We start from the raw sequence: 22,602 nt of genomic DNA, 5'->3' as shown, positions 1-22,602 counted from the left end.
GAGGAGAGTGAATCTCGGGACTGAAGGGAAAGAGGAGCAACCTGGAGACGTGCATTAGCTTTGGGGAGGCGGCAGAAAGGAGATAGGAAGGGGCAGAACTGTGTGGAAGGTTTTTATTTTGGAAAAGCTGTGCAGAAAAAATTCAACAAAATGTTGCTGTGAAAAGAGAAAACCAAATCTTAAGCGTTAAAAAAAAAAAAATTCAAATCCACCAACTAGCTCGGAAGAAGGGAGGAGGCCAAGAATGGGAGGAAGAGTCGCAGCCCACCAGGCAGATGACTGGCCTCCGGCAGGCAAGGCCATTTCCCTGAGCACTTTGCAGAGGAAGACGGGTGGTTGCAGGGCTAGAGGGGCAGTGGCTGATCCGACACCTGCCCCAGTCCTGCTGCAGACTCCCCTAGGATGTGCCCTAGCCCTGCCAGGCGCGTCGTACCGATCCTTCAGGATGAAGGGTGGGCGTGATGGTGAAGGGGTCAGGGGGTGTGTTCAAGGTTGGCTTCTGATCAGGGCTAATGGAGGCAGCTGCTTCCAGGGCATGTGTGCTGAGCTGAGGGTTGACTGCCATGCCCATATGGCCAAGGTCCAAGGCTTAGGCTGGGAGGTGAGGGGGAGAGAGGAAAAGTCTGCTGTTTCTGGGCCCTGGGTCATTAAAAGGACAGGCATATCCGGGGCTCTTCCCAGCCTCCACCCCTAAACCCTCTTCTCAAGTGACCCCAGTGATGTTTCTGCTGAGATGCTCTTCTGGCCATGTGTGGGTGAGGGTCCCTGTGACCAACACCACTGGCCTGCCCTGGAGAAACGAGGATGGAGGCCTGCCCAGCAGGGGCCCCAATCCCTTGTCCGAGACCTTCTCACCAAAAACTCCCGTTGGGTTGGAGGAAGGTTCCATGGCTGTTGCGAGACTGTAATCCGGCTCCGCTTGTGCCTTCTGAAGGCCCTTGCCCTCCCTGAGTGTGGTTTTTAGCCAGAGGGTGCTCTTTAGGCCTCTGGTCCCAGGTGGAAGCATCGGGGCTGCCTTTTCCCCAGAGCTTCTGGGACTGCGGAGCAGCTTTCCAAGCTTCCCCAGTCTTAGGAAGTTAGAGCCTCTCCCACGTTGGCCGTCAGGCCCGAGATCAGCAAATCTGCGCCTCCTTCCCCTGCAGCAGGTCTGGGGGCAGGTGCTGAGGGCAACCCAGGGCACTCCTGCTCTGGGATAGGCTCCAGTCCCCCTGATCCAGCAGGTCTGGGGCGTGGAGCTCGGAGGTGGCGGGAGGGCCCTCGCTCTCCATCCCCACTCCACCTGGATCCTGGCTGCTGCAAAGGGGCACTGATTCCAGTTCTGTCCCCTCCTCCTTGGCTGTTTGGCTTCGCTGGGGCCGGTGGCAGGGTCCACTCCTACAAACTGGGTGAGAGGCCACATTCCTCTGGCTCAAGTAGACTTCCAGCATGTAGTAAATGGTCCAGAAGACGGCGAAACAGCCTATCAGCACCAGGGTCTGGGGGAAAGTCAAACACCTATGTAAGGGTGGTTTCCCAGAACAATGAGCTCAGAAACTCTCTCTCTTCCTAGGGGCTGCCTCTCCCACCCCAAACCACTCCCCCAGTTCCCCCCACACAAGGAATGCCCTGGAGAGTTAGCCTGTAGAGTGGGGACCTAGGTCTTCCCAATCCCTCACTCCCCAAGTCACCTTGAGTCTCCCACCAAGGACTACATCCCTCAGGACATTCCTGCCTCCCTGCAGCTTGGGTTTTGGCCCTCGTACCTTGAGGGTGTTAGGGGTGATGGTATAACCATCGTCCTCTGGGATTTTCAGCCCGGGAGGGCAGGGCAGCGTGAAGCCATCGTGCAGGTATTTCCCACTCATGGCACTTTCTAGTAACCTGTGGAGAAGAAAGGAGACGAGGATGCCCTATTCAGCTTGGTTCCTCTACCGCCTGCCTCGCCCATCCTCCCACCTTACAGCCAGACAGAGGGAAGCCCCATAGCAAACAGGGGAGGGCCACGCTGTGGGTTCCCAGGGAGGTGGCACTCCCTAAGTGGCCTTCCCCCTGCCGCCGTGAGTCCCCCTCCCTCTGACACATGTGTCTACACCTACCTTTGTCTGTCCCTGATGTCTACTGGACTCCACACAGAGCCATATAGGGTCAGCTGCCATTGCCGGAGGATGCCGGCCTGGGACGTCTCATCTCCTAGAGCCGCAAGCGGGGCGGTCCGTGAGCCACGCCCCGCTGTTGGCCACACAGACAGCAGAGGCCCTGCCCACCCCGCCACCCAGAGGGACTCAGACCACATGAGCGGCCACAGTAGTTGTCTAACTGTGTCCCACTGACCCCAGGGTACTGCAGACGTGCCTCTCGGGGTGCCCTTAGGAACGGAAAGGCGGAGGTGAAAGGTGGCACTCCCAAGTGGAGAAGTTTTGCCTCTTTCATATTTTGGGGTTTCAGCTGGGATTTTTCTTGGGGAAAAAAAAAAAAAAAGTCCTGCTAAATTAAAGGAAGGTTTGAAAACCACCAGTCTGGTGATGAACACCTAACTTGGCTGGAAGTTGGGAGGGTTGAGTTCAATTTCCAGTCCTCACTGAGATACTGTGTGACCTCACACAAGTCACTTCAAACCTCTGGGTGGGCCTCAGTTTTAAAAAAAAAAAATGATGAAAATTAGTCCTGCCCTTACCTGCCTACCAGGGCTGGCCGGAGGATGGTTATATGTGAAAGAACGTGAAATGTGGTTTCAACAAGGAATTTTTGTTGCTATCCTGAGGAAAAATGGATCAGTCACTTCTCCAAGGAATATGAGAGGTAGTATAAATGAATAATTCTAGGTATCAATGCCCGTTTTTTTGGATGGGGCATACGTCTTGGCATCTACCCTCTTGGTCTGATGGCAACCCTATGTATTCCACCTGGGACAATTTCTGTGGGGACCCTGAGATCCAGAGGGACCAGATGACAATCATGAAAGGCAGGGCCCTGGTGGGGGGCAGGCAGGCTTACCTACATCCCTGATGACGAGTCTGTAGGTCCCTTTCGCTCTTTCCCCCCAGCACCGCACAGTGGAGAAGGTCCAATCATTGAAGCCATTGGGGTCCCTGGGGCAAGAACAGAGGAGACAGAGGAAGGCATGGAGCAGGGAACTGACCCCTTTGCCCAAAAGCATTTTCTTACTGTAGTAGCGGTTGTTGTCTGAGCTACAGCCATCGGGAGGGTGCCATGAGGGGCCCTCAAGTGCTGGCCCTTGCCCCTGGGATCTCGGGGGCTGAGGGACCTGTGTCAACGTAGTGTAGTGGAAAAAGCAAACGTGGAGAGAACACGGGCTTGGGAGTCCCATAGGTCTAGGCTTACTGTTATTCTCTCAGGCACTTAACTAGCTCTGTGACTTGTTTCCTCATTTGTAAAGGGTTACAAAGTCTACCCTGCATCGTCCTTACTAGGATTAAAGAAACTACACTTCAAGTGCAGTGCCGAGCACACTGTAAGCACTTGAACAAAGCAGGTAACAAAGCCAGTGCCACGGTAGCTTAGGACAGTGCCAGTGTCCACTCCTCCCATATCGTTTCCTGGAAAAGGCCCCTGTTGCAGAGAGAGCTCAGGTGAGGGCACGTGTACGTACGAGTCCAAGCTGCGGGGGGTGCCAATAAGGGACATCATGCCACTGGGGCAAAACAGCTTCAGTTCCAAGCTTCCACGTCGTGGATGAGTGATGGAGACTGTCACGGCCACGTGCTCCAGGGTCTTCAGCCCCGACATCTCCAGGTCCATCCTGCTGACTGTGGGAAGTCAGGCTGGGCAGCTGGGAAACCAGCCCCACAAACACTTACGCCCTCACTTCACCCCAACAGACAAAGGAACATACTCATGGAAGACACATACAAATATCTTTGGCAACCCTGACTGAACCTCGTGTACACTAGTAAATGGAATGCAGTTGCTGCTTTCAAGTTTACAATCTAGTTTAGAGTCCAGTTGGGAGGACAACACATACTCAAGACACAATGGAAGAACCAAACGGAGCAATTTCCGACATTCATTCACCCAAAAAATAACTTACTGAGTACCTCCTACATTTCAGGCACTGTGCTAGTTGCTGGGAATATAAAGAAAAGTTGGGGGCTTCCCTGGTGGCGCAGTGGTTGAGAATCTGCCTGCCAATGCAGGGCACACGGGTTCGAGCCCTGGTCTGGGAAGATCCCACATGCCGCAGAGTGACTAGGCCCGTGAGCCACAACTACCGAGCCTGCGCACCGCGATGAAGAGTGGCCCACACTTGCCGCAACTAGAGAAAGCCCTCGCACAGAAACGAAGACCCAACACAGCCAAAAATAAATAAGTAAATAAATAAATAAAATTAAAAAAAAAAAAGTTAAAAAAAAAAGAAAAGTTGGACATGGTCTCTGCCTTCTATGTGCAAGTGGAAAATGATATGGTATGCGGTCTACATAACTGATGCTAGAACAGGGATGAGTCAGATGGGTTTAGGCACGCAGCCGTGAGACACACTCTGAGGGCGGAAGTGAATACGGATTGGTGGAGAGTGTTGGTAGAGGGTATTCTAGAAGGGGAAATGGCATGTAGAAAGGCAGAGGTGGACATGAACAAGTTTCATACTGAAGGAAATACAAATTAAAAAAAAAAAACTACTGAAGTGAATAAATTTCAAGGAAATTGTGCTGAATGAAAAAAAGCCAATATCAAAAGGATACACAGTGTGTGATTTCATTTACATAATATTCATGAATAACATAACTGTAGCGATGGAGAACAGATTAGTGGTTGCCAGGTGCTAGGGATGGTGCAGAGGGGATGGGTGTGGCCATAAAGGGGTGACACAGAGGAGTCTTGGGATGCAATAATTCTGGATATTGGCTGTGGTGGTGATTACACAAGGCTACACATGTGGTAAAATTACACACACACACACACACACACACACACACAGAAATATGAGTCTAACTGGTGAAATCTGAATAAGTGCTCTGGATTGGACCAATATCATTTTCTTGGTTTTGCTATTGTCCTAGAATTAAAACATTTAACATCAGGAGAAGGGTGCACAGGACTTCCCTGAACATTTCTTTGCAACCTCCTGTGAATCTACAATTATTTCAAAATAAAAAGTCAAAAAACCCCAAAACAAACAAACAAAAAAACCCCACCAAACTACTGAAGTAGAAGACTCAATTGGGGAATATTAAGAAATTAGGCTGCAATGAGAAATGATTCTTTCCAAAGCAACTTTCCTTTCATTAATTCATGCCGACAGGCAAAGCAGAGAGCAGCACACCCATTTCACAGATGAAGAAACCCAGAGAGAATATGAAAGTATGGGCAGGGGACCTAGCATGGGAAGGGCTTTAAAATCTTTATTTTAAACAAGCAACTGAGAGCTATTAGAGATTACCGAGCAAGGACAGAGTTTAAAAAAAAAAAAAAAAAAAGTGCTACAGGAAGGTTACTCTTAATAGCTGTGGGTAGGCTGAATCGGAGTAGGAAGAAGAAACAGGTGACAGGAAGCCCAGCTAAAATGCTTGATTCTAAGGGTAAGCCGGTGAGAGCGTGGATAACCGAGCAAAGAAAGACGGGGGAATTCCCTGGCTGTTCAGTGGTTAGGACTCCGTGCTTTCACTGCCGGCGAAATAAACCCTTTCTCAACTCTTGTGCCTGCTGGTGCTAATGGCATGGGCTCTGGAGCCACCCAGCCTGGGTTCAAATCCCAGCTCTGCCATTTACTAGCTATGAGAATTAGTTTCTTTATCTGTAACGTGTCCCCGTCATAGTTCATGGTTTATCATTTTAAGGTACACTCTCTGTCTCTTATTTTCTGCTGTACCTGGGGCCCCGGGCTCTGGAGAATAAACTTCCCAACTCCTGCCCAGAAAAGGCTGCTAAGGATGGGAGAAGACACCTGGGAGTCTACCTTTTAATTGATCTCTCGTTTTACTCTCACACCTCATCTCTGTCTTCTGTAGTGCATGCGGCCCCCGAGTCCTGAGCCTTTGGGGATTCTGAGGCATGAACGAGCTTACTGCCTAGGCTCACCCTTACAGATATTTGGTTTGCAACTTTCTTAGCCCTGCCCACTTCTCCACTCGTTTTCTGTCTTCCAAAAATGTGCTGCAATCTCTCCTTTGCTGTGCCCTCCTCTCATTCTCTTTGTCCTTGTGCTTATACCGCTTTTATTCCTTTATTCTCACTTTGGTGAGGTTTTGGGAGTAAGCAGAGATAAAAGCACGTGTTCAATTCACCGTCTTTAACCAGGAATCTTCTTCTGTCCCCACGAATTGTTCAACCCACTGCAGTCTAGCTTTTGCCCCCATGAACAGACTGAAACAAAGTACTCTTGGCAGTGGAAGCACGGAGTCCTAACCACTGGACCGCCAGGGAAGTCCCAAAATATTCTTCTTAAGGTCACCAACGGCCTCCTTGATGAACCAGGGATGCCCTCAGTCCTTGCCCGCTTGCCCGCTCCCATCAGAACTACCCTAGATTCCAGTGACACCATCCTCCTGTTCTTTTTCCAACCTCAGGCATCTCTTCTCAGTTTTCTTCTGAGGCCCCTTTCCTCTGTCCACTCCTTTAATGTCAGCCTGTGTCCTAGGTCCTCTTTTATCCTTGTCTACCCCCAACCCTAGTGATCTCCTTCTTTCCCAGACCTGTCTCTTCCATTTTTATGCGGGTGACTCCCAAACCATTACCTCCAGTCTAGACCTTCAAACGTATTTATTCAGCTGCTTTCGGAATACAACCTTTAGATGTTGCATAGAAGCCTCAAACACAGCAGAGCCCAAATTCTCTTCCTCACTTCTTCACACTCCATAGTCCTTACCCAAACCTCTTCTTCCTCCTGGGTTCTTAATCTCATGTGATGGCACCGACAGAAATGAGAGAAACTTGGAAAGCAAGCTGGCTTTCGATAGGCGATAGTGAAATCTAAGATGCTGTACATTTTAAACGTAATGTACTGATGGGATATCCAACAGCACACAGCGATTTAGGAATAGAAAGATGGAGGAAAATATTCCTGGCATAGTTGAAGGAGAGCATTAACATGGAAGATAAGGGCCTAACAGAGAGTAAATGACACGCTATAGAGCACGACAGAACAGAATGGAATCCAAAAAGAGCCCCGCGAGTGCTTGTCTGTGTTAGCATGTGTACGGAGTGGCACGTTACATGCATTTCCTTACTGGGGTGTACAGGGACTTGGGCGGCCAGCCGTGTGGCAACACGAGAATTATTTTATTAGAATTAAATGAGTTAATCCTCAAGCCAGTGCTTGGCACATAAAAAAGCACTCAAATCTTAGCTGACGATGATCATCATATTATTTTGCCTTTGGCAAGCTGGGGTCTTTTTCAACCGCCCTCCCCCACCCCCACCCCGCCCCGAAGATCCCAGGGATTTATTTGCCCATAATCTTGTGGAAGCTAGCAAAATCTCTACCTCTCTCACTGGTAAGGGATCAGAATAAGAGATGCTGATCTAGGAATCATTTGTGGAGAGCTGGCAGCTGAAGCCATAAACACAGCTGCGCCGTCGAGGGAGAAAATGTAGAGGGAGGGTCAAGAACACGGAATGAGTCGTAGAAGGTACTCATGGTTTGGGAGTAGTGAGGAGAGCGAACAGAAAAACCAAGTTCCTTGGGCAGAGAAGCCAGAAGAGGGCCATGGAGCAAAGGAGGTCACTGCAGCCGCAGGAGGAGGGAGGCTGCCACACAGGTCTCGTTAATCCGGTCAGAGAACAAGAGGGCTGAGAAGGATGGGCTGTGAGCTGGCCCCTGGGTCTGAGCAGGAGACGGGCACCGTGAGTGATGAAGTAAGTCTTCAGCGGTGGAGAGGGTGTGATAAAGGCAAGCAATTGCTTTGGTTAATTCATTTGAAAAGGTTATTGGTTGGAGGCGGGCAGGGACTTAAAGGTGTTTCTTAACAGATGCTCTGAGGGTGTTTGAAGGCAGAAGGAGGAATCAGTGGGGAGAGAAAGACTGGGCAGGAGAGGAAGATTCAGAGCCAGGAAGGAACAGGACGCAAGCATGGCCAGAGGGGGAGCCAGCACTCGGGCTGCAAACAAGGATAAAAGGGTAATTGCAAGTGGTGTTCAGGAATCTTCTGTAAATACACACAGGCTCCCTTGTGTTTTGGATACTCCTCCCAAACCCCACCCTCCCTCCCACCCTCTGGTAGAGATTTCAGACCCAGAGTCAGAGCTAAAGGAACCGAGGGGCTCCAATCCCCTTCCCCCTACATCCTCCTCCTGTCTTGCTCTAGAGCCGCCCTGCCCAAGAAGGTGGCCACCAGCCACATGTGGCTATTTAAATTCAATTACAATAACACACAAATTTAGTTCCTCAGCCACACGAGCCACATTTAAAATCTTCAATAGCCTCACATGAATTGCACAGCACAGATAGAGAACATTTTCATCATTGTAGAAAGTTCTCTTGGACACCACTGCTCCAGAGTCTTAGTGGTATTGCACCCCTTTTCCATCTCAGGGATGTTCAGTTCCTTCTACCTTACAAAAAAGTTCACCTTCCAGCCCTTGGACACTGACTCGCTGTGTTGGTGGGACCTGGGTCCCACCACTGACCCAGGTCTTGGTGGGAAAGACTGTTGCTTGGCTATAGGGAAAGAGGTTTACTAACTGTCCGGGACTAAGTTGCTCAGCTCTACGTGAACTGGACTTTCTGCAGCCTCCAAGCACGCCCACAAGCGTGGACCTTCAGTTCTGTCTGCTCAGGGGTGAATGGAGTCACAACAGAGGGGAAGACACCTTTGCTGACCTTGAAGATCAGCAGTCCACTTGCTGCCCTCCAAACCAACGAAGGGCTCCATTAGCAAAACTCGCTGAGTCTTCACCTCCCTTCTCTCCATCCTTCTCTCCCCACTATCCCCACCTCCCACTCTCCTCTGCCCAGGACAACCTGTCCTTCTTTCTCTTGCTTCCTAGTGACAAACAAGCAGGTGCCAGATGCCTCTATACCGAGGGAAGTTTGTTAGACATGCCGGGGAACATCCCTGGTTAGTGGGAAGCAGAAGATGATGAAGCTGGGAAGGACCCTAGGTCGACCCCCTCATTTGATGGATGCGATTGCGGGTTAGCAGCCCTGGATGGAAGGTAAAAGTTAAAAGACATACTGTCCCCAAGACATGCAAGTGCAAAGCCCCGAGGTTCCTACTCAACTGCATTCCTGGGAATGTTCCTGCACTTCTCTGCCTTGGCTGATGCTTTATGCCCTTTCCAAGATAGCATTCCTTTTACGGAAAATGCAATGAACTGGGCCCATGGATTTCCTTCCACGTAGAGGGGAAACTGGGCAAGTGCTGGACATGGTTAGGGAGAGAGACAACAGGACTATTCCCAGTGAAACCTCTGCCCCAGGGATGCCGTCCCCACTCTCCCCTCCATTCTCCCATCTTTGGCCATTCCTCCTCTTGCCATTGTTCTGGTTTGAACACTTCCTAGGAGAATGGGAAATGCGAAAACAAAGTTCCATTTGGGTACAAAGTATGACATGCTCCAATCTTCACAAAAATTAGTGAATAACTCTGCCTGTCAAAAATCCTTGAAGAAAAAAAATCCCCAAGGAACTGGAGGTAGGGAAAACTCCCCAGTGGGAAGTCCGGGAAATCTGCAGACAGAAGACCCTCTTGCTCAAGTATCCCAATCCAGCTGCCCTCTTCTCTGGGAAGGGGTTCAACCTCTGTGCTCAATGTAAGACGACATCTCTGACTGACAACACACGGCCCTCACCCCTTCGGATAGTCCTAGTGGCCCCAGGTGTGATGGACGCGTGGGCAGAGGGAGGGCCACCACAGTCTAGGGGGCCCTCTGGGCACTGCTCTGTCCTCCCCCTACAGGCCCGAGCTGACTCTCTCTGTATTAGACAGGCCTGAGAATCAAAGGAAGACATTCTCAACTCCTTCACTCCATCCAAAGGCCACCGGGTTGCAGAGAATCGTCTGGCAAGTTCCTAGCATGGAAGTCAAAGGAACGTCTTTCAACTCGTGCCTTGTCTCCCAGGTCCCAGTCCCAGCCCTCCCACCAGCCTTCCTAATCGCTTGCTCGGCAGCTCCTTTCCACCACCAGTAACTCAGGAGAAAGGTCTCGTTTAAGCAGCCGGGGGGCCAGCCAACTCAGAAGCAGCAACATGTCCTAAAATGGTCAAAGAAAACTCCACAGGTTTGGCTGGAGCTCAGCTCCTAAAGGAAGGGGGTAGGATCCGGCAGGGAGGATGAGTTTAGCTTCTCCATCACCCGCCCCAAACCTCAGGCCCACGATTAACCCCCTTTCTGCTGACTGCTTACCATTCCACAGGACCTCCAGGGGGCGGGCGGACAGCGGGATAGCCTTGTTCTCTTTCAACACGGGGCTGACGTAGGAAGCTAAGTAAGGGACAGACGTCCAGATCTATGAAAGGAAGGGGGGACGGCGAATGAACAAACACGATGGACCCCACACACCCACTCTCATCTACTTGACCCCTAGGGCACTGCTCTTTTTATTTCTCCCTTCCTCACCACCTCCTTTCGCTCCTGAGGCTCCTGCGGACCACCTGGACTGCTCCCTATGGCACCAAAGCAAGGACAGGCTGTGTCCAGGACGGCAGATGAGGAGCAGAGCACCCTGAGGGTTCCAAACGATACTCAGGTCCCATTTACTCTCCACCGACAGCTTAGAAACTTTAATTATAGCGTTGAGCCGGCTTCTTCATTTGTAAAATGGGTCTCAGATGAACGAGCATTTATTAAACACCTACGATGTGCCAGGCAGTGTCTTAGGCATTCTCCCCACCCCCTTCGTCATTCCACGCAGGACACCTGATCACCTTGGCTGCGTTCACAAGTCTCCAAGCATTGAGCAGGCCGAATCCGTGCTGGTGGCTGTGGCTAAAGCCGGCCTCGTTGGTGATCCAATCCGCGCGGCGATCCTCATACTGAGAGGACAGGGGTCCCGGTTAGTCTCTCGGATTTTAAGTTTCCCTGCTCGCCCTGCTAGCTGATCCAGTCCAGACTCTCCCACCAAGGCTGCTAGGAATGGATTCCCCAAGGAAAGCTGGGACAAAAGGGCAAAGGCCTGTGATGTCACCAGCCCAGTGGCCTGTTTCTAGAGAGGGAGCCAGGAGCCACAGGCTCCCGAGTCAGGAGCCCAGCCGGAGCTCTCCTTTGCAGGTAAAAGGGCAGCAGCAGAACAGGTGCGAGTGAATTTAGGTCTGTGGTCTTGATGGGGTCCCCACCCTTGTTCCGTGCACATGCAACTCTGGACGGGATTTGGCACCTAACGCCTGGGACACCTAGAATCTGAAGCCTCCTGAAACTTCTAAGTCCTTGGGACCGAAAGTCTGAGGTGGGCTGGGCCAGGCCATTTGTCCACCTGCGAGGATCTCACCGGGGTGGCTGTGAAGACGATGATGTGCTGGACGTCACGCCACGTGAGGCAGGGCCGCACCTGCAGCATCAGGGCTATCATGCCGGCTGCCAGAGGGGCCGCGGCTGAGGTCCCCGTGTGGCCCTCGGTGCAGCCTGTGCCCTTCTGAAGGTCCCAGTCTGTGGTCACCTGGGAAGCGGAATGGAGAGGACAGGGACTGGGTTAGGGACTGAGTTCCCAGGTGCTGTGGCGGGAGGGGTGTGGGGCTGGGCCTCAGCGCGAGCCTCAGTGCGGGGGGGGCCCTTCCGTTGCGAGAGCTGAACGTCTAGCAGGTCGGACGAAGGAGATTTTTCCTCCTTCTTCGCCTAACAAGAGAATCTCTGGAGAGCTGAGAAGAATGAGTTACTCTGCGGGTCTGGTTACAGCAGGGGAGGGGGCGGAAAGAAGCTGGAGAGAGGGGAGAGGCCTCACGTGCAGAGGATGGTTTCCTGATTCCGGCTCCTCTGGTGACCCCTTCCCAAATCCTCCACCCACCCAGCCCCGCCCCTCCAGCCCCCGCAGCCCTTGGAGACAGAGGAAGTGGCCGGGGAGCTCCTGGGCCCCAGCTGGAGCTGGGACAACAGTGACGGCACCAGTCAAGGAAATCCAAATTGGCAGCTCAGCGACAGGGCCTGGAGTGACATCAGTGCGAACAAAGGGAGTGTGTTCCCGGGGAGAGGAAGCTGCCCCCTTGCCCACCCGTGGGCTCAGCATGGGTGTAGCATCTACACCCCCTGCCCACCCTGGCCCGGGGCGATCCACAGGCTGAGCTGCCTCCCTGCGCTGGGCCTGGTGCCTCGGGTGGTTTCCACGAGTCCCCCCTTCTCCACCTGTGGTCCTGAGGTGGGAGGTGACAGCGGGGGTCTGGGAGACGCGGCATCTGTCTGGCATCCAGTTCTTTTCACGCTCTAATCCACCCTGGGGCCACAGAGGGTTTAGCTGAGGGGGGCCCTGCCTAAATCTGCTCCAGGCCATGGCCCTCCAGATCTGGCACGCGGTGCCCAAGCTAAGACCAGAAAAATCTTCTTCCAAGCTTCTCTCCTGGGTCAGATATCAAGGTGCTAACTTCTCCCAAGAGCTGCCCTTTCTCCACTGTACTCACTGCTCGCCTTCCAGCTGTTACAGCAGCTGCCAAGAGATGTCATTTTCACTCAGACATCGTGCGCACGGAAGAGGAGGCAAAAACTCTCCAAGTGGAAGTCTCAATGAGGGTGGAAAGCCTGGTCTGTGCCAGGGAGCAGATTGATTTTTTCCTGTTACGGAAACAGCCTCACAGTGACAGTCTAGTGTGTAGCTGTGAGGCCCGTGAGCTTGCCTGTGGCGGCAGGAGCCCCGGGCAGCCACAGGAAAGGGCCGGGAAGGGCTCTGGGCAGCAGACGGTGGGCAGCCTGTACCTCCGTGCCCTCCCTCAGGAAGGCAGCCCCACCGAGCTGGTAATTGAACAGAAACTGGCAACTGGTTTCCAAGCCAAGAGCGTCCCAAAGATGGGAGCCTGGCTAAACAAACTCTCTTTTCATTTCTGGACAAATTATAGCTCAGATGGAACGTGGTAGGGGTGGGGGTGAGATGCGGAGCTGCGTCAGGAGGAGAAAGGCAGGCAGCGCACAGTAAGAGGAACCATTATGCTCGCCAGCCTTCGTGGTCCCTCGCTGGGGCCGGGTAGAGCGGGTTCCTGAGAGTTCTGCCAGGATGTCCCTGCTCTTCCTCCCAACCCAGCCTGGCCGGGGGTGGGCGTGGGCAGTGCCCTCTGCACCCAGACCCCCGCCTGCGGAGCAGAGCCTCCTGCCCGCTTACTTTAGTCAGCTCCCTTTTTTCTTCTCCCGGGGTGGGGAAAGGGGCTGGGGTCACCGGACCCCGAGCCTTAGAACACTGTGCTGACCAGAAGTCATTTAGTGGCAAAACAGAATTTCAGTTTGGGAAAGTGAATCTGACCCAGAGGAAGCAGCCTAATTCCCAATGGCCCTGGAGAGCGCTCCCAACCCGGAGCCACTGGAGAAATGTGACACCACCTGGCTGCAGCCCAGCTCTGCCCAAGAGCCCCTTGTCCCCGTATCACTCTGTTAGGGGCATTGGGGACAGGCAGGGAGCTCTAGGATGACGGGATGGAGCTCAGCCAGCTGGGTGTAGGCACTGGACCCTGAATTCTTTCACAGGTTCCCACAGCTTGAGCAACTCCACTCCCTTGCTCCAACCTCTTGTTTGCTGTGGCTCCAGTTCCAGCTCCAAGGAAAGAGCTGTCTCTCGGGCTGACTGAGACATTCCTGACTCCTTTTCCCGCCCATTCAGTGCCGACAACCCCTAGCTTTACTCCCAAGGATGAACAGGACCAGAGCTCACAGTATTTACATAAGGGCTGCATAGCAGTGGAATGATGATCCTTTTTTTTTAAAGGCCACAGAAATTTAGCCAAAGACCATATTCTACCAAAGGAAGACATTTCAATCAATGTGATACTTAATCAATGTGATAGAGTGATTCCTATGATAACATGCATATTTGTCAGTTAAATTTTTAAAGATAAAAACCCTTTACACAGATATATTTAGAGTCCTCAGCTCCATTCTTCCAACAGGGGCAGACCCTAAGGGACACAGATCTGCTAGGGAAGAGGAACCCGAGGGCCCGGGGCAGGAGTGGAGGGCCCGGCGGGGGGCACTTACGATGCTTCGGAGCATCTTGTCCCCACCGCTGAAGGTGACCGCCAGCATGGAGGCACACTCCTCTGCGTAGAAAGGCATCCGTCCCTCCTCGTCCACAGCACCTGGGGACAGAGTAGGGGAAACGGGAGCAGAGATAAGGGCCTGATAACATCAGAGTCATCTCTGAGTTATCACCCGGGGGGTTGTCCTGAGTTTAAAAAATGATCTCAGTGGTCCAAGTCCTTCAAGTACCCACACTCCTCACCAGGACAGGCAGCCTCAAATGGCAGAGGGTATTCTGTGCCCTAAGACCATTCTTTCAACAGGCTCCAGGGTGAAACTGGGGGGCGTTCCATCTCAATACCTACTCATCCATTCGCACATGCATTTTCCTCAACATGTATCAACTACCTACCGTGAGTCGCACACTGTGTGAGGCATGGGGGCCATGGGAGAAGGGCACAGACCTGATCTCAAGGAGCCCAGAGTCAGGGAGGAGGTCCGGTAAGTAAATAAAAACAACCGGGATGGTAAATGCTATGGGAGGGAGCACAGGTAAAGGGCATTTGGGGGTCAGGGAAGGCTTCAAGCAGGAGGGAAGGGACCCATGGAAGAGAGGCCAAAGCAGAGGCCTAAGCAGCTGTGGGGAGTGGAGGCGGGGGTGGGGGGGGCTTGGTATCCCAGATGATGGGTGGAAAGTGCTCCGGGGTATGACTTCTAAGGAAGTCCTGACATCCTCCGAGAGCAGGGCTAGTCCCTCCTAACTATCAGAGCCTGAAGAGAAGATCATGCATACACTTTTAGACAGACACACGGAAGCTGGGGACACACCCACATACACGGTCCCCTCACCACTGAGTGACACACACACACACCCGGAGACACGGTCCCCTCACCACTGTCTCTCTCTCTCACACACACAGGCGTGAGCACACATGCACACTCGGGGCCACCAGGCCACTACCTATGGTGACTGTATAGATGGAGTTGGCGTAGCCATCGTAGTTGCAGTTGTCGTGGTGCTGGCCCCCGTTGCCACTGGCTACCACGAAGATGCTCCCAAAGCCCTGGCGGCCAGCGATCACCCCGTGTTGCAAGGCAGCCTGAGGAGCAAAACGTCCGGGTCAGCTGAGGAGTTCATAGGAAGACCCCAACCTCCATGCCGCTCACTCTTTCCTCCCCTTCTAGAAGGAAAAGAAAAAAAGCCAAGGGCACTGGACATGGGAGAAAGAGATTTAGAGATGGACTCAAGGGGAAGAGGCTGTTAGTGGAACAGCTGTATGAAGGATGGGCTCTGCTTATCAGAGAGGGTAGGGCCAGAAACGGGGAGCCAAGCACAAAACCAGAGCGAAACAATCTCAAAGCGCTGCTCCATTTCTCTCTAAGAACGCCTCCACACTCCCCCAACCCCAGGTCAGGAGTGCTCTTCCCAAAGGAGGCGCCAGGGCTACATGGTAGGTCTGGCCCTGCAAATGGGGGTGGGGCGGGAGCAGTTCCAGGAACAGAATGAAGAGGGGGTCCTAGGTCTCCAGAGTCTCCACGCAGTTCCCAGTTACCTTCCCAAGCTGATGGGGACCGTCCACCGTCTTTCCATCGTCATCTGGTCCCCAGCTGTTAAGAGATACCCAGTGGGAAGAGCCAGAGCCAGGCCGTGGCTGCCCACCCAGGCCCCCCAGCCTCAGCTGGCCATCCCTCCGCCTGGGTCCTCCCTCTCCTCCCAAGGGCTCCAGCTCCGGACTCCCACGATGAAAGGACATAGGGGTCAAAGGTCCAGCCCTCACTCCAAAGTGGAAAACAGAAGTACGTGCTAAAGTTCTTCTTGTCCCTGGAAACTTTCCCAGTTTAGGACTACTTTAACCTGACCCTAAAAACCCTTTCTCAGGTCCCCGGGGAGTACAGAGTGGTAGAGATGGATGGGACCTAGGGATCTAACGCTAGGCTTGATGGCAGAGCACCAGCGAAGGAAGTATCTGTGAAAGCTCTTGGGTCTGAGGAGTTCTCTATTCTTTCTCTGAGAGGAAATGTCCATGTGGATAATGCCATGCATTTACAGGAGACACTGGTTGGGGAAGAGCAGGTGCCATCAATGCTGGGGGGGCAGCCCAGCCTCAGCTCCTCCTTATCAACCACCCCCTCCCCACCATAACCGCAATCTGGAGCTGCAGGTGTGTTTCTGGGGGGTGGTGTGATGGGGCCTGGTGCTGGGTGGCCAGCTCCGCTGTGGTTGGAAAGGAATGCCCAATTCCTTCCAGAGCCTTCTGAGTTTGATAAACAGATAAACACGAGGCAGGATGGAGCACTCCTTGAGTGGCAGCCTGATTACTGGGGTGACGTGGGGCTTAAGACTGAGAACCCAGACGCTGTGGGTCTGGAGAAATGAGGGCAGTGGACTTACAGGCTGAACCCAGTGGGGAGAGCCCTGCTGGGACCTGCCCGAGTCAGCCCATCCTGCTGTTCTTTGGTTGGAGGATTCGCCCAGTGCCCGAGCCTCTGGCCCCCTCACCTTGTTCCTGGCTCTGCCTCACCTGCAACTGTAGATGTCATTGATCTGATAGTGCTTGTTGAACGCCACAGCCTCCATGCTGTCTGTCAGGGGTCCATCCAGTACCCGGATACCTAGGCGGTGAAGGCCACACCGGCTCCTCAATAATGCTGGTCCCCTAGACGGGGAGCTCGGTGCTGGGGGGCCCCCCTGTGGAGACTTACTTTTCCCTCTAAGTGTTCTTGGATCTTTTGAATTTTTATACCATGTGCATGTACCTGTCCAGAAATATATTTTAACGTCATGCTAAATCTTAGACTTTAAGGATCCTGGGGTCTGGTGGGAAGATGCAGAGCCTAGAATGTAGGGAATCCAAGGTTCCCTTCTTATGTGCATCCTGAATCATGTAAAACACTGCAGTGGTGCTTGACACACAGAGGGTATTCAATAGATGGTACTCATTAGCATTACTCCTCTCATGGATGCCGAATCTCACCCAAGAAAATGGGGTGGGTCACATCCTGGTGACCACATAGGGCGGAACGGAGCTTTCAGAAGGGACTTGGGCCCTGGAGGTTTCTGGCTCCCTCTGTAGCCCCATTCACAGAGAGGGCTGCTGACCTCTGCTGGAGTGTAAGAGGAATACAGCCAATCTATTCCAACCTCGGAAATGCAGGTCCCAAGCATTTATGAGGAGTCACGCGGACAGCGTGTCCCCCTTCATCCCCTTCACCTTCTGCCTCGATGGACAAAGACTCAGAGGCAGAAGAGCCACAGAACCACCCCAGCGGGGGCCGGGGCTGCTCCGCTCTCCTTAGAGGATGGGGAGCAGACGGTGACCGTCAGAAGGGCTGGGAACTGGAGAGCTGGGAGAAGGGAGAGGGGCCTCCACGGCCCCCCGGGGGGGGGGCCAAGGAGGAAGGGGAGACCAGGAGGCACTTGGTAAACCATTAAAATACAAATACATCCTGGATGAGTACAAGGAGTTATCATCACAATGAGCTGAGCATTGACAGGGCATAACCGTGATCAGAAAAAGGGAAGAGTCCTCTGAGTAGGTGGGGCTTGGGCCTCCATCTCCCATCCAGAGCATTTCGTACTTTCAGCTGTTTTATACAGTGGGGTTCACTGCTAAAAACATGTTGGAAACACAGTGCATTGAAAAAAATCAATGAACCGATATGTCCTGCAGACACCTATTTATAAGCTTAACCTTTGCTTTCTGCTGTGTGTTGAGAGTGAAATAAAGTCGGGTTGGAATTCATGGGGGAGGGACAGAGGATGGGCAGCTGTCACAGGAGGAGTGTACCGAGGCCGGACTGGAGGTACCTGCTATGCGGCTCCCATACGCCACTCCCACGGCACAGAAGCTGTTGTTGGGCACGGCAGCGATCTCTCCGGCACACCTCGTGCCGTGGTGGTTGCCATTCTCCATATCCGGGTGGGGCATGGGGTCAGGGTCATTAGAGTTGAGGTCATAGCTGCCCTCGGGGCTCTGAAACAAGGCGGGGGGTGGGGGGGGGACGGGCGGGGCATGTGGTCACTCGCTGGTTACAAGGGGTCAGGTCTTGGAGCTCAGGGAGAGAGGGGAACTGGGATTTGGGGGCTCTAAGCCAGCACTGTGGGCCCATCTCTGCAAACCACATGGGCTGTGAGATATGAGGACAGGACACCTTGAGGCAAAACTGAGAAGCGATGCAGCTCTTGGAAAATTTCTCTCTTGGCCATTATAGAAACGTGCCTAGGAGCCCCTTCCATGGTGTGGGAAGCCTGGGATAAAAGAGGTATGGGGCTACCTAAAAGTCAGGCTTTAAGGAACTTGTGCAGAGAGGGAAGTTGCCGGCAGGGGCCACTCCTTACTCCCCAGGGCAGGGAGTGGCAGCAGGAACCAGGAAGTGTCTCCCTTGCTGAGTTGGAGTCAAGTCCTGTGTCCTAGCTACCAGGCTGGAAGGCTGGCTGCAGAAAAGGAGTAGATGAAGAACACCATCCCACCTTCCAGGCCCTTGTATTTGGCCCAGTGACCTCTAAGAAAGGGGACAGGCCTGAGGGAACATCAAGAATCAGGTGAGGCCCGGCGGTGGGACGGGTCGTGCCAGTGCCACTCACATAGTTGGGTGCGATGTCCTGGATGGTGTGCTCCACACCGTCGTCCACGACCACCACGGTCACCCCTCGCCCGGTTACATTGCGCTCCCATACACCCGTCACGTTGATGTCCCTGCCGGGGTTTCGCCGGTTATTCTGCAGGAGAGACGGGGTCAGGAACTATCCTCTGAGCCCTGGGAATCCAGTGACACGCAGCATAGCCCATAGAGAGACAAGTTACAGCGAGCAGCCCCTGTGCACTCTTGGCCACCGTCAAGGAGCCAGAGAGAGGTTGTAGACCAATAAGGGTAGGTGGGGACAGAGCTAAGGAGGGACACGTGAGAGCTTTGCCACAGCCTAGGTCTCCAGGAAAGCCTGGCATCACTCATGGGCAATAAGGGTGAGATGGTGGCTAGGGTCAAGGGTTGGATAATATAATTCGTAGGCCATATGATATACATTATATTAACACCGTATAATATAACGTTACTAGTTAACTCTTGTAAAGTGTTTCCCATGTGGGCACAAGTACATTAGTTCACTTAACCATAACCATTACAATCTCCATTTGACAGAAAGGGAAACTGAGGCACAGAGAGGTTAAACAGTGCATCCAAAGGTACATGCTAGTCAGTGGCAGGCGGCCCAGGCAGCCTGGTCCCAGCACCCATGCCCTGCCGTTGCAGCCCGCCGGCTCTCTGGATGTGAGCACAGGGCAGGTGGAGCCCGAGGACGAAGCCCACTGTGGAAGCCCACAGAAATGCCTCCTCAGGCAAAGGATGGGGGCCACTGAAGAGTAACACAGACAAGAGCCCACTAAAGCACCGGGTACCCCCTGCCTAGCCACCTGAAGCCAGAAGCTGCAGGGCTGGACTCACCAGGTGCCACTGCTGCGGGTACTTGGGGTCATTGAAGTGGACGCTGCGCTTGGTCCGCTTGAGCAGCCTCTGCTCTGAGTGCCAGCGCACAGCTTCGTGCCTGGCCAACACGGCCTCCACCTGCTGCCGGATGGCCTCCACCTGCGGGGCCTGCCGGTGCCCTGCCGGCTGGACCAAGAGGTAGTGCCCCTGGAGCTCCCCGATGCGTCCTGCATTCACCAGCCCTGCCGCCTGCGCCAGGGCATCTGCCCGCTGCTCCAGCGACTGTTCTTCCCTCTCGCCTTCTGGGCTGTCCACATGCACCGCCCAGCTCAGCCCCCCCGGACCCTGGGCCCCAGGCCCACCTGCCCCCACCAGGCCCATCACCCAGGGAAGCAGTAGGAAGAGCCCGGCTAGCTCCAGGCAGAGGCAAGTGGGCCTGGGGCCCACGGGGGCATCTGAGTGTGGCACTTTCTGCCTCCCCTTGGGCATCAGAGCAGTAAACTGCAAAGAGAAAGGACATCAGAGGTAAGAGCACGATAACATGGCACACCTGGAAATCCCTAAGCCATGCCTTTGAAATCATTAAACATGTGATCCTCTCCTGTTATTCACAGTTATCTCTGATCAACAGGGATAAGCCCCCAGGGGCAGTGTGGGCCAGCACAAACCCCGGTGGGTCCCTCAGTGGCATGATTATCACTAGATAATCAAGCAGGATGTCTAGTTGCTAACAGGCACTGTGCTGCTCTTTCCCACTGTTGCCACGAAAAGGGCTCAAAAGTCATAGGACTCCTGCAAATTCCTGGCAGAGTCATGACCGTTCTTTAGAAGAGACCCTCCTCCCTTCTTTAGAGGGGACAGAAATCTTTCCCCAGCTGACGTCTTGGTCCCGTTGTCCTGAGGGCTAACTCCCCGCAGTGGGGCCCCGTTCCCACCTGGACCCTGAGTGAGGCTGAGCTCCTGGTCTGGCTAACCACCTCTCGCTCATTTTGTGCACACGGAGAAAAGGCATCCCTTTCGCTGTGAGCAGTGGTGACTCCAAGCACAGACTGCAGACCTGTAGGCCCCAAGAAAACAAGAAATGGTGTCCTCCCAAACCCAGTGGAGCAGGCAGAGGCTGGCCATGAACTCTAGGACCCATGACCAAAGAAACTGCAAATGATTAAGCATCATTTCCAGGAATCTCAAATAGGTCACAGACTAGAACCAAACTGGTACAGTAAGGCCAGATCAGTACATAACCCAGAAACCGTACTTCTCAACCTAAACATCAGGCCATCCTCTTTTCTTTCTTTCCTAGATGCCTAGAAGAGGGCTTGAACTCTTACCAAAAACCCCTCTTGAAAAAGTAGGTGGTACTGCTCCCTAGAAGTCTGGGTGGTAGCTAACTTCCTGATTTCTGTACCTGTGAAGGATGCCAGGGGAAGTAAGAGTAGGCGGGAGGCGGGTGAAATGGGGAAAACCCGAGCATGCAACGTGAGAGGCGTTGCCTCTCACGCCTTACTGAACAGGCTGGGGAGAAGGGGTGATTGGAAAGCAGCACTAAAGGGCTACTCTTAGTCACTAGCTCAGCAAGTCGGCTGAGAAGTGAGGGCTCAAGCTCTAAACCTGGGACTGCCACCCATGGTTTGATAGAAGGGCCAAATTAGAACTGGTGGGCAACTGTGGGGACAGAGACAGGTGAATGGGTGGCAGAACATGTGTGTCCCTATTGGTGGCTGGGCTTCAGAAGCATCTGCTCTCTACGGGGGTGGGGTGTAGGGGGGGTCACCTTGAGGTAGGGCTTAGTACCCACACACATACGCAAATGGATTAGTCTCAAAATATTACAGAAACATGGGTATTTTACCAAAGTCTCTTTGGAAAGGGAGAAGGGGACTTCCGCCACCTAACATTTCTCTCCCCAAATCTATATATCTCCTTCTCTCTTTTCCTCTGAGGTTCCCAGGCAAATTCCTCCCTGCCCTCCAGCAGCCTCGACTGTCCCAAGATATTCAGGTGTCCTTCCCAGTGTGCATACAAAAATCTTGTTAGATAGCCTGATAGTGACCCAACTAGGCAGGCTCCTTCAATCTCAGTAGAGCCCATAGATTTCCGGAAGAGAGGAGAAACCTGACCACTACATTCTCCGGTCCCTCTGGCAGAGCAGTACCTTAACCCCACCCCAGCCCTCACCCTAGGCTTCTGGGGAAGGAACCTTAAATACCCTCTGAAAGTAGATCTCAAACTTCACCCAACTGCTAGGTGTGTCTTTACAGCTCGGAGGTGCCAAGAGAGAAGAGGAATGATACGGGCAGCCCAGAGTCCAAGATTCCGCTCCCAAGAGACTGTCCTCCTCGCAACCTCTACACCCTGTTCCTAGAAACCAGGCTGCGTACCGGGGTCAGTTTCATTGATTTTCCCCCTCCCTGGCCTCGACTGCCCCGTGCAATGTGCCCCTCTCCTCAGAGGACCCACACTATCCTGGATCCAAGACTCCGTGGCCCCATCTCCCTGGGCTCCCCCACGCCGGGACTGAAGGCGCCCCCTGTGCGGTTTCCTCATCCTCAGACACCAGCTGCCCCCCAGCTCTAGGCCACCCGGACTTCCGATGCCCCGCCCCCACCGAGTTCTCAACTCACCCGCCTGGCCGCAGCTGCTGCCGCCGCCTCCTTGCGGAAACTCGCGGCTTCCCGGGAGCCCGAGAAGCCAGTGACAGTAGCATCACTTCCGCCCGGCGGCGCAGCCAATCAGCGACGGGTCCCCCGGCCGGCCCGCCCAGCCGGGAGCAACCGGCTCTAGGGGGCCGGCTCCTTCGGGCATCCTATACTGAGAGAGCAGCGTGTGGTGGGTGCTCCTCTTGGGGGCCCACCGCCCCGAGTTCTCGGGGCATCTTCAAGAAGGACCTTCTCTATAGGGACGGTCCTCTCCTTCATGGCGTCCTCTAGAAAGGGCATCTCGGTTGCGACCTTTAAAAACACCTCGTTCCTCGTCTTCCTCTGATCGTCATGACCCCGACTCTCCCTGTAACCTTCCTAGAGAGGGTCCTCCCTCCACCAAGTCTCCTTCCTTCTCGCGGTCGCATCTCCCTTAGTCCCTGCGCCCCGGGAGAGTCCACTAGTATCTTAGCGGCTTCCGCGGCGTCCGCGACCCCTTGACGGTGCCAGCTCCGGCCGCC

General features: G+C 53.7%; 1 protein-coding gene across 1 annotated transcript; it reads right to left on the bottom strand.

The window, feature by feature from the left end:
* Positions 1–99: 99 nt before the first annotated feature.
* On the bottom strand, positions 100–22,444 carry PCSK7 (proprotein convertase subtilisin/kexin type 7). The gene is made up of 17 exons (XM_059930337.1): positions 22,067–22,444; positions 20,381–20,502; positions 19,464–19,946; positions 18,607–18,741; positions 17,830–17,995; positions 16,544–16,634; positions 15,575–15,629; positions 14,983–15,121; positions 14,040–14,140; positions 11,362–11,529; positions 10,802–10,909; positions 10,281–10,383; positions 3,590–3,746; positions 2,974–3,068; positions 2,076–2,169; positions 1,743–1,860; positions 100–1,475 (listed from the first exon to the last, which is right to left on the bottom strand). The coding sequence occupies exons 3-17, from the start codon at positions 19,932–19,934 to the stop codon at positions 1,113–1,115; spliced, it is 2,364 nt and encodes a 787-aa protein (XP_059786320.1). The 5' UTR covers positions 19,935–19,946; positions 20,381–20,502; positions 22,067–22,444; the 3' UTR covers positions 100–1,112.
* Positions 22,445–22,602: the final 158 nt, after the last annotated feature.

The sequence above is a fragment of the Balaenoptera ricei genome, chromosome 8 (genome assembly GCF_028023285.1).
Source record: "Balaenoptera ricei isolate mBalRic1 chromosome 8, mBalRic1.hap2, whole genome shotgun sequence".
NCBI classification, from domain to species: domain Eukaryota; kingdom Metazoa; phylum Chordata; class Mammalia; order Artiodactyla; family Balaenopteridae; genus Balaenoptera; species Balaenoptera ricei.
Note: the sequence above shows the minus strand (reverse complement) of the source record. Positions and strands in the feature narration are given on the sequence as shown.

Excerpts from the sequence above, each read along its gene's own strand:
- PCSK7 (XM_059930337.1), bottom strand. The coding sequence starts at position 19,934 with ATGCCCAAGGGGAGGCAGAAAGTGCCACACTCAGATGCCCCCGTGGGC. Across the intron at positions 3,747-10,280 it reads CCTGGAGGTCCTGTGGAATG|TCAGCAGGATGGACCTGGAG; the intron begins GTAAGCAGTCAG and ends GACTTCCCACAG. Across the intron at positions 1,861-2,075 it reads GACATCAGGGACAGACAAAG|GTTACTAGAAAGTGCCATGA; the intron begins GTAGGTGTAGAC and ends TCTTCTCCACAG.